This window comes from Myotis davidii, unplaced genomic scaffold, assembly GCF_000327345.1.
Source record: "Myotis davidii unplaced genomic scaffold, ASM32734v1 scaffold46, whole genome shotgun sequence".
NCBI classification, from domain to species: domain Eukaryota; kingdom Metazoa; phylum Chordata; class Mammalia; order Chiroptera; family Vespertilionidae; genus Myotis; species Myotis davidii.
In genome coordinates this window covers 12,040,378-12,058,567 of record NW_006383006.1, presented here as the reverse complement: position 1 = coordinate 12,058,567, position 18,190 = coordinate 12,040,378, and the positions used below count along the sequence as shown (strand labels likewise).

The 18,190-nt window shown below is 46.5% G+C and overlaps 1 protein-coding gene across 1 annotated transcript in view; it reads right to left on the bottom strand.

Annotated features, from left to right (window-relative positions):
- The window catches only part of RYR3 (ryanodine receptor 3), a 417,605-nt gene that overhangs the window by 115,493 nt on the left and 283,922 nt on the right, over positions 1–18,190 (bottom strand). The window contains 9 exon segments of the mRNA XM_015557536.1: positions 2,184–2,307; positions 2,416–2,491; positions 3,804–3,866; positions 4,051–4,197; positions 5,113–5,202; positions 9,591–9,669; positions 12,057–12,220; positions 13,652–13,792; positions 15,708–15,798. Coding sequence (XP_015413022.1) covers positions 2,184–2,307; positions 2,416–2,491; positions 3,804–3,866; positions 4,051–4,197; positions 5,113–5,202; positions 9,591–9,669; positions 12,057–12,220; positions 13,652–13,792; positions 15,708–15,798 — 975 coding nt within the window.

Here is an 18,190-nt window from a genome sequence, read left to right as displayed (position 1 = left end):
GGTGGTGAGAAGTGATCAGATATTAGGTATGTTACAGGCAGAACCATCAGAATTTCCTGAAGGATTGGATGTGGGCTGGGAGAAAAAGAGGAGAGCCAAGGTTTCTGGCTTGAGCACCAGAGAAGGGTGCTCCCTTCCACTGAGGGAGGGGAAGCTGAGGATGGAGCAGGTCTGAGCTGTGAGAAGCAGAAACCAGGAGTTCTTGGTGATGGCAGGGACCTCGCCTCCTCATCTATAGGTCCACGTGCCCACCACAGGCTCTGGCCCATGGTAAACGGCCACTAGGACATGTTTCCTCAATTTAATTATCTTTCTTCTTTTCCCTTCTATTTCCTTGATTTTCTCGTTAGTTATAGTAAAGAGGAACTTTTCATTTCTGCGAGCAAGTGATTTATCAGCAAATCACAGTATGCATTCTTGGTGTTAAGATTGGGTTTAAAGTGACGATGGGAGCCTTTCTCACATGCCTCCCTGCAGGCTGTTTCCCGCGACCTGCCCTTTCCTGCTCGACAATATGGCAAATGCATTTAGTTATTTTTTTTATATGAGATATAACCGAGATATTTGTATAGGTTTTTAGTTCATTTTCTGCTATTCAGTAGCAAAATTCTGTAGGAAACAAAAAGAAACAGCAGCTGGCTCAGCAAACATTTCTTTTAGGAGGAATGGCTCTATCAGATAGGAACACTGGCTTGCTTTTCACTCCACAAAGTGCTCAGCACACAGGGCCCTATGCAGTGCAGCCCACTACTGGCCTTTGACCAGCGGGAAAACAGTTTCTGCTTTTAAGACGTAAGCAGCCAAGATCATTCTTCTATAAAACATTCACTTAGATAATTCTGAAAAATCTAAGTTTGAGATAAAATGTCACTGATGCTTACTATTATTGTTATGTAACTTAATTAAATAGTATATAAAACAACAAAATAAAAGTGTCAAGAGAACTGTTGATTCTATGAGAACTAATTTGCATATTTTGCAAAGACTTGCAATTGCAAGCAAATACATACATGCACATATATATTTTTAATCTTCACCTGAGGATCTGCTTATTGATTTTAGAGAGAGAGAGGAAGGGGCAGGGAGAGAAAGAGAGAGAGAGAGAGAGAGGGAGAGAGAGAGAAAGAGAGAGAGAAAGAGAGAAAAACATTATTTGCCTCCTGTAGGTGCCGAGAGAGAGAGAGAGAGAGAGAGAGAAACAATGATTGATTGCCTTCCATATGTGCCTTGACCACAAGGATAGAACCCACAGCCTTTTGGTGTACAGGATGAAACTCTAACCAACTGAGCCACCCAACCAGGGCCAAATACATCGTTTTTAAAGTAGGTATGGGTGAGAAAACTGTAAAAGATAGGGGAGGAAATAAAAACACACACTTAAGCACCTAGAAGAATACTGTACTTCCATTGTTTAGCATGTGCCTTAAGTCTCGCTGATTTAAAGAAATGCCATGATTGCAAAGCGCTGGGGATGCAGATGGATGTGGTTTATTACTGCAATCAATGGGGCAGCATACACAGAAAGGCCTGGCCTAGAGCCCAAGACTTGTGAACAACTGCATATTTACATGTTTTAAGTTACAATGAAATGTTTACGGTGTCTGTGTATAATTTGTCCGGACTCTGCTGTAACTGAATTTTTCCTATTTTATTAAAGTTTTTTCCCCATTACCACTTACATTCAATGTTATTTTTGCATTAGTTTCAGGTGTATCGCATAGTGTTTAGACAGTCATATACAAAGTGAGACCCCCAAAATGTCTAATACCCACTTGGCCACATAGATAGTTATTCCAATATCATTGATTACAGCCCCCATGCTGCACTCTAGGTCCCCGTGACTATTTTCTAACTACCAATTTGTACTTCTCAATCCCTTCACCTTTTTCACCCAGTTCCCCAAACGCCCTCCTCTCTGGCAACCTTCAGTCTGTTCTTTGTGTATATGAGCCTGTTTCTGTTTTGTTTCTTAGTTTATATTGTGCTGTAACTGATTTTCTAAATTAATATTGATTGGTCCTGTTTATGTCAGGAAAGAGGGCTTCATCCTCCAAAATGAAATGTTTTTCTTATTTCAAAAGACACCCACTATCCTTGCTCTGACCCGTGATTAAATACCTGGAGAGGGAGACCACACCTCCAAGCCTGCCCAGCGCGCTAACATCACCTGGAAGACGACTTACCTAGACACCACGATGCCATTCACTTGGAGGAATTTAAACAGGTCCTGTGCCTTCTCTCGGTCCCTAGACTTCTCCTTGGCAGTCAAGGTGTCATATGGAACCAGAAGAGGGTGACTGCCACCACCTGGGTCAGGAAAGTGAGAGATGACAACATATTTGGCTCTTCCTTAGTACTTCTGGGGAAGCACACCTGCCCCGCTCACCTTCGGGGGATGTTGGGAACCAGGCTCACCTTTGCTCTCCAGCTCCAGTTTCTTCTTCTTGGCCCAGATGTTGTGATAGTTCTCAGCTATGACCTCCACCATCCCCTGTGTCCCACCAGGCAGAGGACCGTCAGAGAGAAAGCAAGACAACGGGCTCATGCCTGCCAGGCTTTTCAGGCAGCCTGGGGGGCAGAGCGCCACCAAATGCTAACGGTATGTTGGTCTGCTTCGGCACCTCATTAATTTTACATTTTCCATACAACAGAAAACAGTTCCGAATTCTGCCCCTCCCTTGTAACTTACTATCCTGGCAGTTTGATGCATTCATGACAGACACACACATTTCCATTTGGAAGTGCATTTTGGTGGCACTTGATCTGCCATAGGACCTGAAATTTGGGAGCTGGAAGTGCCGGTGAAGGAAAAGTCTAGAATCCCTGAAAGCCTTTAGTTTAGCAAACTAAAAATAGCCATGTCTTAGGGAAGACTGCTGCAAATTAGATTTCCCAGATAGAATTAACTCTCTAAGGTTCATACAACAGTGATCTCATATGTGCACTTTGGAAAGAAACTTTCTCTGAAGCCAAAGGGTAGGTCTGAAGGAGCAATGGCCCCTGGCTGGGGCCGGTCACGCCCGGCTGTGTGTGCAGGAGGGCAGGACTGGGTGGAGGCAGCTTAAGACCTTTAATTTCATCTTCTTGGTGTACGTGCCTAAGTCCTACTCGATTGCCTTTCTGCACCTTCTGGGAACTCAAGTGAATCTGCTATGAGATATGCAAGTGTCCTCATGGTTGGGGATACCTATTGGGACCCGGAAAGCACCCCCACACCCAGGGGTCTTTGCACAGATTTTTGCCTAGCTGTTATCAGTTCTGTTGTGGGTTTTTTCTTTTTTTAAATATATTTTTATTGATTTCAGAGAGGAAGGGAGAGGGGTGAGAGAGAGAGAAACATCAATGATGAGAGAGAATCATTGATTGGTTGCTTCCTGCAGGCCCCCTACCGGGGATCAAGCCAGCAACCCAGGCATGTGCCCTTTACTGGAATCAAACCCCCCACCTTTCAGTCAGCAGGCCGACGCTCTATCCACTGAGCCAAGCCAGCTAGGGCCTGTTGTCGGTTTTGATACAGTAATTTGTTTGTTCTTCCTTTTGTTGAGTGATTACCTGTTAGGATGTTCCTGGTTGAAGTACAAAGCCTCACCTTCTGAGATGATCGCTTACTTCTGCCGAGCCCTTCCCTGTGGCCTCTGCCCAATGTGCCCCTTTTCAAGGTTTATATTTTAGTGGTGAGATGTTCTAGGCATTGTTTCCCTTCTTATTCTTTAAAACACAACAACCTCCTGGGAGGGCAATATATGCTGCACTTGGGGGCTTTGGGGAGCAAGCTGTGCTGCCCTGGAGGCAGCGACACTGACCTGCAGCTCCCTGGAGAGCGCCACGTTGCAGAGGTCCAGCGGGGCAGGGCTGTAGCTGTTGCCCTAGGGAAGCACAGGCAGAATCATCAGGGTTGCTGTTATTCTCCTTATTCTCACCAGCATCCCAACATCAGCCACCAGAGATGGATCCCAGGGACCCCCAGGGCTCCCGATGGGTGGTCCTGGCCTGGGAACCACCGCCCCCCAGGAGGGCTTTCCTAGGCGGACCCAGTGGTGTCCGTCATACCTGGCTGGCCTGGGACATGCTTCGAAGCTTCTCATTTTCCCGTTGTTGAACTAGGGCTTCTGCTTCTTTGGTCCTCTCCACAGTCCAGCCCACAGCCAGCATGGTTTTCAGGGACTCTCTGGCTGGCCAGCGATAAATTTCCTTCTCCTGGAAGAAAATTTGAGCTGGAGAGCTTTGCAGGGCATTCCCAGCACTCTGCCTGGCATGTCTCCCTGTGGAAGTGGGTCCCACGATGGAGGGGGTGCTAACTGGTTCCAGCGTTCTCCCCCTGGCTCAGAATCCCTCTGCAGCACCCCTCTCCCCATGCCGAAGCAAGCAGTCAGTCTTCCTGGTGTTTTTAAATATAAGACCCCACAGTCTCCTGCCCCCAGAGGGATGAACCAGACATTACCCACAGGCTGGGGATAAAGAGGAGCAAGAACAGAGAGTGACTTCTCTTGTTCTAGCAGCTGGTTAAGAGGGGACTCGCCAGAGTTCTGCCAAAGCTCTCCTTGGAGCATGGGAAACAGAGTTTCTGAGACTTAGAATTCTCCTCAAAGCTTCATAGGTGGTCAATATGCACACAAGGTACGCATGCTGCCCTTTACATATGACCCCAGGCCTAGCGCGTACCGAGAACCCTACTGACCGCATAGAGGAACTCAGAGTGGGCTGAATCACATTTCTTAGTTAAAAAACTCCAAGAGACCTGCGTATGTCCCTGGGGACTCTCTTTTCTACTCCTATTATCTTCCCTGATTATCTCCTACTACCCCTCTCCCCGCCTCTACAATTGAACAGAAGCCCTTCCTAGTTCAGCAGCAAGTGGCCTACAAATGCACTTGGCTCCGCCTCTAAGTGCTGAGCTGAGGTTCTCTCTCCAAGGGGCTCTCAGAGCCTAAGAACAGACCAAGTCTGGTCCCCAGGCATCCCAGGTGGTGCCTGCTGGTGAGTCCCTGAGGAGTTGACTGCGTTTGAAAGTCTCTAAGGCGCTGAGGGTGAATGTGCCCGGACCTCCTCTGACATAGTCCCCAGGGCAGGACACCAGAAGCTGCGCAGTGTGACCCGAGGCCCGCTCCTTACCTTCTCCGTCAATGTCTTGAAGGGCCTTATCAGTGGATGGGTCTTCATGTTCTCGTCCAGGGAAATTCCATATTTCCACCCGCTCTGACTCTGCAGAAAGGTTCTCACTTCAAATATCCTTGGCACCCCAGGAGCCCCGCTATGTGACCCACACCCCAGTTTCTATCTGCACTGAACGAATGGAATAATGGAGGGTGACAGAGCTTGGAAATTGCCCCCGCAAAATGTCTAATGGATCCATTAAGGCTGTCAGGCTCTCTGCCCCTGAATGTTGAACTCTGCTCCTTCATTTCTTCTTGTTTTAGCTGCTGTCCCCTCCACTGACTTGCTTGTATTTCAGGTTCACGACAGGCAGAAGGATGTTTCAAAAGACCCGAGAACAGTGCTTCTGGCAGTGTTCTCAGGCAGGGACAGAAGTCAAGGCTAAAGGCCTGTGAGGATGGGACCTGCTGGCCACTGCACCCCTGTCTGCCAACCCCATAGCAGAACTGTAGCAATGCGGGGAATCACAGAAGTTTAAGAATTTCAAGAGTCACTCAACAAACACTGTTTGCATGCCTACTACTGTAGGTGCTGGACTCTGTCCTAGGCACCGTAGGCACAGAGGCAGGCACGTGTCCCCGACTTCCGTAACCTCACAGCTTAAAGACTCCTGGCTGCTTTTGTTCAATCTCTGCCACTGCCCACTTGTTAATGCGCATGTGTCTCAAGGTTCTGTCCCTTCTCACGGGTCACACTTTCCCTGGGTGATACGATTGGAGTCCACAGTCCATATGAGGACTCAGTATGTCCAGCCCAGATCTTTCTCCTAATTTCCAAACCTACATAAGCTCTGCTTCCATGTTTCCACAGGTTCCTCCAACATGCCTGCACAGAGCCTGCATTTTACTTCTCAGAGTGGCTCCGCCTCTGGGGTTCCCTCTACTTCAGGGAATGGCACCAGCTGACACTCACTTCCTGAGCCAGAAATGTGGAAATCTTCCCTGACAGCCTCTCTTCCCCTGCATCTCCTCACATGGTCCCCCCTCCCATCTCCCTCCAGGATTTTAGTTCAGGCCACTGCCAGTCATCACCTGGGTTACTGCACCAGCTTCTTACACAGGCCCCCTGCCTCCAGTCCACCACTTTTCCGACCCATTTTCTATAGCACTGCTAGATGAGATCTACAAAATCACCCCCATCAGGGCACTCGACTCCTTTAATATTTTCTGGTTCCCAGCTGCCATCATGGCAAAATGCAAACACTTTCTGGCCTCTAAAGCTATAGCAAAGACCTCGCTGCCTGTCCAGACTCATCTCACCATTCTTCCCCTACCCCACTCCATGTCCTGCCATATTGAACTAGGGTTCCCTAAAGCCACCACACTCTCTCTTGCTTCTCTAGATCTGTACCTGCTGCCCCCATAGCTTGCAATATGCTTGGTGCTCTTTGCCCGAACTACCTGTCCTTTGTCACTTACTGTAGGTGTCACCAGCTCAAGGAAGTGTCCCTGGACCCCCATTATGGGATTAGGGACTCCTCCTGTGTGCTCTAACGCTGTGCTCATGCCCATCACAGCAGTGGACACCCTGTGCCACCATGGCTGATTTATTCTGTTTCTCCCATAATACTGTAAGTTTCTTTTATTTTTAATTTATTTTAATTTTTTTTTTAGTTACTGTCAGTGTTATTTTGTATTGATTTCAGGTGTACAGCATAGTGGTTGGGCAATTATATACTTTTCAAAGCAGTCCCTCTGATATTTCTGATACCCACCTGGCACCCACATCGTTATCACAATATTATTGACTATATTCCCTATGCTCTATTTTATATTCATGACTATTTTGTAACTACCGATTTGTATTTCTTAATCCCTTCACCTCTTTCATGCAGTGTCCCAACCCCCCTCCCCGGTGGCAGCCACCAGTCTGGTCTCTGTAAGACTGTAGAGTTCTTGAGGACAGAAAAAATATTCTTTTTATTGTTAGATAATTGATGTCCATCTGGCAATGGTGAACAAATATGTTTCCTTGCAAACGTGAGGCTTACAGTCTAGTGAAGAGAGAGAGAGTAATCAAATACCACACCAGTAAATGTATAGCTGATAACTGGCATAAATATATAACTGTTATAAATATAACTATGTAAAGCTGCAAGGGAAATACTATGATGGAAAAGAACAAGGTGCCAAGAAGGCCTATATCTGAGACATCTGGGAGGGAGGCATCCCAGGAATTCACATGTGGATGGGTATTTTTAGGATGAGCTGATAAATGGTGTGTGCACGTGTCTGAGTGCAGATGGGCACCTGGCTCAGTCAGAGGAGTGCCAGAAGCCAATTCCAGCATATCAACAGGGCTGAATCATCTGGAAATGGCTGAGGGCATTTCCCCAAACCTGAAAAGGATGCATAAATGATTGCTTGCTGCCAGACAGCTGAGGGCATTTCAATCTACATGTTATTGCCTCCGACTGGCCAAACACCTGAACAGCTGAAGGCAGTTCCTCCAATCCATCAATGGATTCTGTATACTAAACCTTGTCTTTTGATATCTATATCTAACTTGCTTTAGGACAATTTGTGTTAATAAAAGGCAAGGGGTCCAGAGAGACAGAAGAACTTGGTTCCTTTAGCCAAGCTCCTCTGGCCCCCCAAAATGCCTTCCAAAATTATGTTTTGTCTCTGGACTCTTTATTAATTTACACACAGCGCCTTCTTCAGATTCCTGAACCCTTCAAGATGCTGGATTAAGATCCCCAGCTTTAGAGGAGGGTTTCAGGCACATATGTGTGTGTGTGCGTGCGTGTGTGTGTGTGTGTGTGTGTGTGTGTGTGTGGTGGGCAGTGGGTAGAAACAAGGGGATGTGGCTGGAGGGCAGAGGGTGAAAGGAAAGGTGATGTTAGAGACGGTAGTAGAGGCCAGATTAGGCTGTGCCTATCAGGCACATTAGAGATTTTGACCTGTATATTAAAAATAGTTAGAAGCTGTTAAGGAACGTTAACAAGGAGAAGGGGCTGTGATGGAGAGCAGTGGTAGGATATCACCAGATCTGCACACTGAAGCTGTCACTTGCCTGTGGTGTGAAGGGCAGACTGGGAAAGTGCTTGAGGGGAGACTAGTTAGGAGATCATCACAACCTTCTGGGCAAAAGAAGATGACAACTCAGACTACAGCCCTGGGGTACGGCTGTGAGACCGGTTCGCACTGAGGAGAGACTAAGGAGGCAAATTCACATGGCCTAGTGACGGACGGGCCGTGGCCATGGCCTGATGGAGGGCCGCATTTCCCTCTTCCACAGGCTGGCCCAATGGCATATGCAACAAGTGCTGAGAAAATACAGAAAATACAGATGCTCTAGACTCTAGAATCTAGAGTCTAGAGCAAGAGTCAACCAGCTACAGCCATTGGGCCAAGTCTGGCCGACCATCTGTTCCATAAACACAGTTTTACTGGGCCCAGGCATGTGCCTTCATCTATGCAACGTCTGTGGCTGCTTCTGTGCTGTAATGGCAGAGACGAGCAGTTGCAATGGAGGCTCTCTGGCCACAAAGCCTAAAATGTCCACTATCTGGCCTTTTACAGAATAGTATAGCCAACCCCTGCTCTCGAACCATGAGCTATTGGCCCTTCCTACAATTACAATGATTGTTATGATCATTGACCCCCAATTGGGACGATGGAAGAATAGGAGCTGAGCCCAGACCAACTCCAAGGCTGAGCCAGTGGTGCAAGGTGTCCCTCTCCAGGGCATGTGGCATGGAGGTGGTTTCTGTGGCCCCACTGTGGGCTTGCTCCTCAGCTCCACACTGAAGCTGCAACTGAGCAATGGCCCCAACCCTTAGCCGGCCGCCCCCAGGAATCCTGGACATCTTTGGCACATCCCTCCCACTCTCCTGCCAGCATTAAAGGGCTGACAGAGCAATTACACGCATTAAGCAGGCTGACCTCATGTGGTGAGGAATTTTAAACACCAGATGGACAGGCTTATTAATAAGGGAGAGTCTGGGACTTACGCCGCCGGCTGCCATGGGAAGATGTGTGTCCTCCCTCCCTAGAATAAAATCCAGCTTCTTGGCAAAATGCAGGGGTAAGGCTTTTAATTTCATTTTCCCTTTTCCAAAAAAATAAAAATAAAAAAAATTCAAAGAGAAAATGCAATAAAAGCCTCCCACCCTGCATTAAGCATTTAGGTCAAACACATGCAAGCACGTGCTTGGGTGTAAATTCCAGGGAATGCAATGTTGAGAAAGAAGTGAACACTCATAGAATCGATGATCTTCTTGAGAAAAATACAGAAAGCAGCACCTCCAGCTTCTTCCGCCTATTTCTCTGACCTCCACCAACCCCGGGAGAGTGCTGCTCAGAAATAATGAATGCTCTTGGCCTGGTGAGCCTGTCACTTAGACACATCAGGCAGATTTCCAGCATTGGACCCTTTAATGTTCTTGGACCATTTTTCCCTCTGACAAATGTCAGCTGGAGGATAATCCCTACCTTGTCACAGGCCCACTTATCATGTGAATGCTCGGCATACTTGGTGACGATGTATTCCAATTTTTCAGGCAAGGAGAAACTGAAATGAGAAGGGAAAAAATCAAATTACAACCTCGCCAAGCACCTCAGCCACATGTGCGTGCTAAAAAGATGGCCAGAATCAACAATCAGACATCGAAGCTGCATTTGATCAATCAGCTAACCCAAAGCTGAAGCTGGACCCTAGGTACATGGAACTTTCTGAGCAGAAGGTGTGCCAGACCTGACATACCCAGGTCCAATCAGGGGACCACTCTGCAGGAGGCTCTGCTGTGTAAGTGGCCTCCCTCCAGCTGTTCTAGTTTCTTTTGACTCCTGGGCGAGACCTGTCTAGGTTACACAGTGAGAATCCCTTCATCCAAAGACACTGTCCTGTCATCTTGTGGCTGCAATCTGGGAGTGGCAGGACTGGTGGCTAGAGGACCAAATGTTACAAAAAACTGGGTGTCTACCTTTTTGGGTTCAGTGACTCACCTTTAAATACTACAATTTTGGAAGTACACTAGACACCTGTTATTTCCATCAGTTTAGCAGTTTTTGTCCCTTCTGTTGGCCACAGCACCTCCCTTTTCCTGTAAGGAACAAATCCTACATTGCACGCAGTCTTATGTGAACTGAGGTGGGCGTCTGACTGGGCCATTCAGACTCACTTTCCCAGGAATTTGAATCTTGAGTCAGGTGAGACCAGGGCAGCACACTCTTCAAGGGGGTTCATCCAATGGGGACGCCTGAAGACTGCCCACTTGGCCACTCTGTCCTGGTTTCTGCTCCTGCTGAGGCTGGGTTAGCCAGCCTTTCACTAGGTTCTGATAATGACCTCTGATCTTTGCAATAAAGCCCCTTTCTGATCACATTAGCCAGAGTTAGTCTATTACTCACATCACTTGAAGAACCATACTGATGTCAAGGTATATGCAAAGAAACCAGAACTCTCAAGTTAACATGGAACCACTCATCATTAGCACACAAATTGCTGGAGTATAGCATTGTCTCATCCTCCTATATAATAAAGAGGTAATATGAAAATTGACCCTCACGCTGTAACGCCATCAGAAGATGGTGGTGCTCACAGTGGGGGCGGGGCCACTAGGCAGGGCCGGCGGCCACTTTGAGCGGCTTCTGCCAGGGTTCCTGCGACCCCATGGGTCGCAGGGGTCCTGGCATCCACTTCATGTGGCTTCTGCCGGGGTTTCAGTGGCCCTGTGTGCATGCTGCGGGGGCAGGGCCTGGTGGCTGCTCTCTGCAACCCAGAGGCGAGGCATCAGGGTGGCACTCCAGGACTCAGGGCCATCCTGCAGTGTGCCGGCCACACAGGGTGGGACTCTGGGATGCGGGGTGGTCCCATGGTGAGGGGTCCCAGGTCTCATGTGATTTTGAACGACGGGTCACTAGTAATATTTATAAAAGCATCACATTATTACACCATTTGTCATCTGTCAGCACACTTATGTTTTCATTGAGCTCGATGGCTTACCATGCCTCTTATCTCATCCTTATAGCAGGTTCAATTCTGTTTCCCACCATCCATTCAGCTCAATGCTCCATCTGATGGACTGTGTACTAATTGTTAACATATAACAGTTTTATATGTTATCAAAGCTGACAGCCCCAGGGAAGAGCTTAGGCTGTGGCTCTATTTGAGAACTACTGCCACAAAACACAAGTCCGAGGAGCTGTATAGGATGTCTTACTTTCCCTGCTCACTCTAAAGCCGGTTGGGAGCTCTTCTCTTAGAATGTACCTAGAGATGCCCCACAACGCATAATCATAACTGGGGTGGACCCGCCACCAGCCAAAATTGAGCATGTTTCATCCATGGCCTAATCATCCCCCAGGAGAGATGCTGGAGAATCAGAGGGAGAAATTAAAGGTGATATTGTAGGATTGTAACCAAGTTTCAGCATGCCCTGGCATGGGGGAGAGCAGGGCCAGTCTCTCAGGTAAGGACCCCATGCTGTTCTGCCGTCACACCCAAGCCTTGTCAGGGCTCAGCTGAGTGCTACTTATGGAGCTGTTTTGATGTATGGTGCAATTAGAACTGTACAGGCCTAATTCAAAAAAAGTGAAGATTTTGCCAAAAAACTCATTAATAAATTAATTGCCTCATTTGTCAGGGTGGTTCTTGCAATGTCGCAGATGACATTTATTTGTGGAGAGCATCCGTCTCATAATAAATAAACCAACCCCACCCTCTAAAACAAAAGCCTAGCATATAATCATATGGTATGAAATCGGATATGGATGGATTAATCCTTCAGGAATCAAGGGCAAGATACAGTGTCTGATATGACTTGTAGTGTCAAGAGAAATGACAAAGTGTTGGCAGGAGGGAAGAAAAAGACTCTTATATTTCTTGCCACCTTCTGAAAGAGAAACACTGGCCACTGGACAAAATATAAGACCAGCTTAGAGGTGGTCTGGACTCACTTCATGGTGTTGATCGGTTTTGGGTCAAAGTTGCCGTCTGCATCCACTGAGATCTGCTTCTCCAACGTGGCTGAGATCCTGGTGTCTAAGTAATCAGGTGGCAAGGCCCCGGCGATAGCACTGAGACAAGGCAGGGCCATTCGGAAAAGATCTGGGTCATACTTCTGTGAGGAAAACCAAAGAACGTGTTGGTACAGAAACCAGACCCATGGCCACCAGGTGGAAGCATTCCCCAATTAGCTGAGAAAAGTACCATGCCCTCATTTGTCCAGGTCAACCAGCGTGGGGAACAGGGAAGCCCTTTAACACACTTGGTGGAAACCAGGGGTCCTTGGAGGATGACAACACAGTCTGCAAAGTCCTCCAGTCACCATTTGCTTCCAGTTGAAAAATGTTAAATCAAGATTTAAATCAGTATCTCCTATCCCTGGCCAGGTGGCTCAGTTGGTTGGAGCATCGTCCCATATACCAAAAGGTTGTGGGTTTGATTTCTGGTTAGGGCACATAGCTAGGCTTCAATCCCTAGTTGAGGTGCCCTCGGGAGGCAACCAATTGATGCTTCTTTCTCATATCAATGTCTCTCTCTCTCTCTTTTCCCCCTTCCTCTCTTAAAAACAAAAACATATCCTTGGGTGAGGATTTTTTTTAAAAAGCTGTATCTCATAAATAGTTAATTTTAAGAAAGGGTTAAACAGGTTCTAACTAGGCCAGAAATGTGTATAAACCTGCCTGCCGTAGAGGCGCGTAGAAACTGACCCAACCTGTAGCTGGAGAGGGCATAAGAAGCTGTGCTAGGCTCCGCAGTAGCTGATGTGGGCCATGTGTTGATATCACTAGCAGACTGCTCATAGCACATCCACTCTCTCTTGAACTGGAGAGGAAGGAATTCCAGTCAGATAACATGGGGTAGGGACAGCTTTGGATCTGCTTACACAGACCAAAGGATTACAGGAGTGAAGACAGGAGTGTAAGTGCAGGTGAACACCTACACACACGTTCCAGATTTCTGTAAGAAAGCCAGACCTAAAGCCAATGACCTCAAAAATCTAAATAAACTGGCTTGGAAATTCTAAGTTGCAGCTGTGTTTCCATCAGGCAGTGTGGGAGGCTCTGGGTTCAGAGACCCTCAGTTCTCCTCCCTAAACGAGTGGATCTGAATAACCTCCCTCACTGTGGCTGAAGTCTCCTAGAATCCCACATCCTGACCTGAGCAGATGTCATGACTTCTCCTCTAGGCTGGAGCTGGCGAAGACCAGCTAACAGGGGCCTCATGTCGGGGAAGGAGTGGCAGTGGGCTCAGTCACGGAGACTGAGGCCAGGAAGTGTTTTTGAGATTCACTCTGGTAGTAGCTCTTCTCTGTACTAGCTTTGTGTGTCTGGCAAGGTATTCAATTGCTCTGAGACTCACCTGTCAAAGGAGGGGTTAGAGCAGTTCCCATTTCACGGGGTGGGGGTAAGGATGAGTGTACCACAGTTGGGAAGTACTTGGCGCAGTGCCTAGCACGGGGTGAAGCTGAACAGCGATTAGCCATTATGTTCTGTAGCAGCTGGGGTCGCTGAGGGCTTCCCTCCCCGTTTGAGAAGCACCCCGTTACCTTGTGGGAGAGGGAGTCAAAAATCCCCCAGAAGAGCTTCTCCGTGAGGTGCAGCTCCTCCTCCACGGCGAGGCCGTAGCTGCCCCACCCCGAGGGCAGGCAGTAATACTTCCAGCACTGCTCATAGTGGCTCGTCAGAAGCTGGTGGGTTCCAACAGGGCGGCACCAGTGGGGAGGGGTAGCGAAGATCCACAGGCATCGACAACGTGCAGGGGAGAATAAAACAGCAAGCAGCCATCAGGAGAGCGAAACGAACATGGAAACAGGTGGGCCATCTAGAGACAGGCCTTCAACCACCCCCGGAATGGTCTGCTTTCCTGCCTAATGAGCTCCAGCCCGAACTGAAGCCGCCTAATTAATTCATGTGCCTCCTAAGGTGCCCCTGGCAGTTACTGAAGAATGGGTCACTATTTCCACTCAAATGAGAAAATTCTACACTCTGAAAGTAGTCACCGGGTGTTGTTCCAGTCAGTCAGGAGTAGGAAGAATTTCTTCTGAGACCTTTGCTTATGAATCTGGAAGGTGCTGGGTCATGCTGGTATGGGGAGGGGACTGTGAGGCCGAAGATTTGCTCTAGATTGATGACTGCCCATGACTTCCTTCCCTTTCACTCCATCTGATGGCACTCCGTGTAACAACAGTTTCACATATGGCCAGCAGAGGGCAGAAGTACACTGCCAATGTTCCCATCCCAGCAGGTGGGATCCACATCCTCTAAGAGGGGAAAGGTAGGGGTTTCGGAGTTGGGTGAAAAAGGTGGACAGATTAAGAAAACAAACAAACAAACCAAAATTCATAGACACAGACAACAGAAGGAAAGGGGGTTGGGGGAAGGTAGAAGAGTGTATAGGGAGTGTAAATAGTGATGGAAGGAGACTTGACTTGGGGCGGTGAACACACAATACACAGATGATGTGTTATAGAACTGTACACCTGAAACCCACAAAATATTATTAACCAATGTCACTCCAATACAGTCAATAAAAAATCCCTGATCTAAGAAGTAAAAGTGGGCTCACTGAGGACTATTTATAGGTTCCTCTGTGGGAGCCAGAATCTCGCTGACAGTCAGGCCTGCTGAGGAAGCAAGGCCAGCGTGAACTGCGAGAACCCTGGCTTTCCGCCACGGTGCTTTCTGAGATCAGAACTGGGGCGGTTAGGGTTGGAGAGACAAATGAGCCCTTGGAGGGCGGTGGAATCTCTGACAGCGAACAAGCTGCTCTCTGAACTAAAGGCTCCCGGGAATTCTGTTTAATCTTAGTAAAATGCTTCTTGAAATCCTCGCTTGGACTATTTCTGAAAAAAGAAAAAATTTTGTTAAAATCACCAGGCAGAAATTTTGGTGATGGCTGACACCTTTGAAAATGCTATATCGCAGATGCCACAAAGGGAGAAGAGCAAAAAACCAGCTGCCCTCTTGTGTGGGGGGTGATTCCGATGACCCCCGCCCTCCCCCTCCACCCCCTGCCCCAGACTCAGATGCTCATAGTGCTAGTGATAAAATGTTTGTAATTTATGAGAAATTCAGGAATGGGGAAACAAAAAACAAACAAAAAAAAGAAAGAAAGAAAAGGGAAGGCTCTGTGGCCTTTTCATCAGCAAAGAAAAAGAAGTAAAAACAAAAAAAAAAGGGGGCGGGGAGGATCTGTTATAAAAGAAAAAACACAAAATAGTATGGAAGAGAAAAGGGACATTTTAGTTGCTGTACTTAAATGAATAATCACAAGCCTTCAAAGGTTTTTGAGACTGAAAATATTCTGAAAGCCTAATTAGGGCAGGAAAGCACAAAACCCAAGTTGCTTCACTAACCTCTGCTAAGTCACAAGAACTTGGTGGAAAGCCAACCCACAAAACTGGAGCAGTTAATGAATCTGGAAGTCTCCTCCACCAGACACACTCAGGGAGGGCTTCATTTGGTAGGTTGCATCTTATTAGCTCTCAAAGGAGTGAAGCCCATTTAGCATGTATTTTGCTCCCAAATCGAGAGGACATCCTGTTCTACAAGGCAAGTTTCCTGTGCCATGGACTGTATTTCTGTCACAAGCGCGAGGTTTACCTTAAGGGGCATTTTGCAGTATTCATTGAGCTGGGGCACATCAAAAACAAGGCGTCGCAGGAGCTGCTGTAACATGGAAGGCCTCAGGTGACTGCAGCACGGAATAGGAAGAACAGGATAGAATAAAAAAATAAGGAAGAAAATAAAGAATACAAGAAACACGCAGCAATAACCATCTATTAGAACAAAGCCTCAAAACAATCAGCTCCTAAAAGACAAGCTCTTGTAAAGCACAGCCCATGATACAACACTTTAAAGACAGAGTATAGGTAGATGCAGAAAGAGGGACATGTGGCTAATAAATTGAGGTACCTAAGGTTAAAGTCCAATCACCAGGTGAAAGGGTGTTCTAGGGTTTATGCACATTCGAAGTCCAGCCACTGTAACAGGAAGAAGAGGCAGGTACTTTTATTCTATAAGCATCCCAAGTCCTCCTGAGCTCTGCAGAGGGAGAAGCTGGAGTGGACGAGCTGCATAGGTGGAATCTGAGGCCACCTACTGGCATGATCTGGAGGGAAGTTTAAGGCCCCCTGAGTTACTATCTGATCTTTGAAATTCTCATTATTGGAATAATTTCTTTGGGCTAAGTCTCCATCCTAAAAACACTCCTTTAAACAGCAAAGACACTAACTAATTAGGGAATGCTTTATACAATTATTAAAGAGTTTATGGCCTTGGCATTGGATGCAGGTGAATTCTGAGATAGAAAAAGGAGAGATAAGCAAGTTTGATTTAGCCTTTATTTTCAGATTGCCAAACTTTTAAATCTTTTTTTTAGATTTAAATAATTATTTTGCAATTATAATTGACATACAATATTATAATAGTTTCAGGTGTATAACATAATGACTAGACATTTGTATAACTTATAAAGTGATCACCTTAAGTCTAGTACCCATCTGGCACCATCATATTACTGAGTATATTCCCTATGCTATACTTTACATACCTGAAAGTCTTCTGTAACTGCCGATTTGTACTTCTTAATCCCTACACCTTTTCCACCCAACAGCCATCAGTCAGTTTATTGTCTATATCTATGAGTCTGTTTCTCTTTTGTTTGTTCATTCCTTTTTTTTTGGATTCCACATATAAGTGAAATCATATGGTATTTTTTTTCTCTGTTTGACTTATTTCACTTAGTGTGATACACTTTAGGCCCATCCATGTTGTCCCAAATTAGATTACCAAGTTTTAAAAAAATCTCTTGGAATCTCTGGATTCTCTGCAGAGAAAAGCACGTGCATATAATGCACACGATCTGACAGAGGTCAGTTTGTGAAGCCATGAATTCCTTCCACAGATGCCTAAGAACCATGAAGGTAAAGTTAGTCACTTTGAGGGTAAAGAGCTGGAATGTCGGGAAGGAAAGCCTCAGAGGCATCTACAAGGAAGATCGATGGAAACAGAGATGGACAATAGAACTTATGTGTTCCACAACTTTTCCTAGAGCTGCTCTGTTGATAAAAAACCCTGGAGTGAAAGGGGTCAGTCAAAAGACACAGCCAGTCAATGGCCTTGTAGCTGACTCTAGTAATTATGATGTAAAATTCCTCAACTTTCACATTATTGTTTAGTGGATTAGGAATATCACTTAAGATTGACCAACTTGAATAAAATCAAGGCATGAAATAAATCTCTAATGCTATTAATTCCTGACTTATTAAAAATAAACAAGTTAAATTCAACCAGCTCGTCACTGTATCTAGAGCTCACGTGGGCCAAGAGGAGTGTGGAAGCCCCTCTGAGTGTAGTAATAGGGCTGTTAGCTACATTTTCAGTTTGATGTAAGAGTCTAATTTCCCCAAGGTCTGATTTTTTAGAAGCATTTGCAACTGATATCAGTCTCACCAACATGGTTTTAATACCAGGAAGTAGCTTATGCTGGGAGACAGGGCTCCTTGATTGGTCTGGTTTCTAAGACACATGCTGAGCTCAGATCTAGAAAAAGGCAGAGCAAGATCTGCAGCTGCTCCTGATACAGTTACCAGCCAATTACAGAATCAATAGTGATAGGATTTCTAGTGTGTAAACTCATTATTTATTCCCTTGCCACCATTGAGAAGAAAAGCAGAGACTCATCTACACAAGTAACTGGGCCATTACTCTTCCTTTGGGAGGTGCAGAGTGGAAACCCAGGCACCCTACTGATTCCTAGAGGCCTGTAGGTGCATCTACCCAGCTTTTTCTCTTTCAAGACCGAAAAATTCTATGAATATAATTCTCTTCCAGTTACAATAATCTTGGAATGAGAACGAAATAGTTTCAGAGTATAGGTCCTGATTTTGGTAGAGGAGCTCAGAGAGAAATCTCTTTCATGAGGCCTCGGGGGAGGCCCTTCCCTCCTGCCTCGTCCCTCTCTCCATGTATCCTCTGCCCTCTATTCCACATCCTGGGCAAATAGTGCTGAACAAGGACACGCTAGTCCCCTGAAGTAGTTAAAGCCTGTAGGCCAAATGATAGAAAGACATCAAATATAGCTT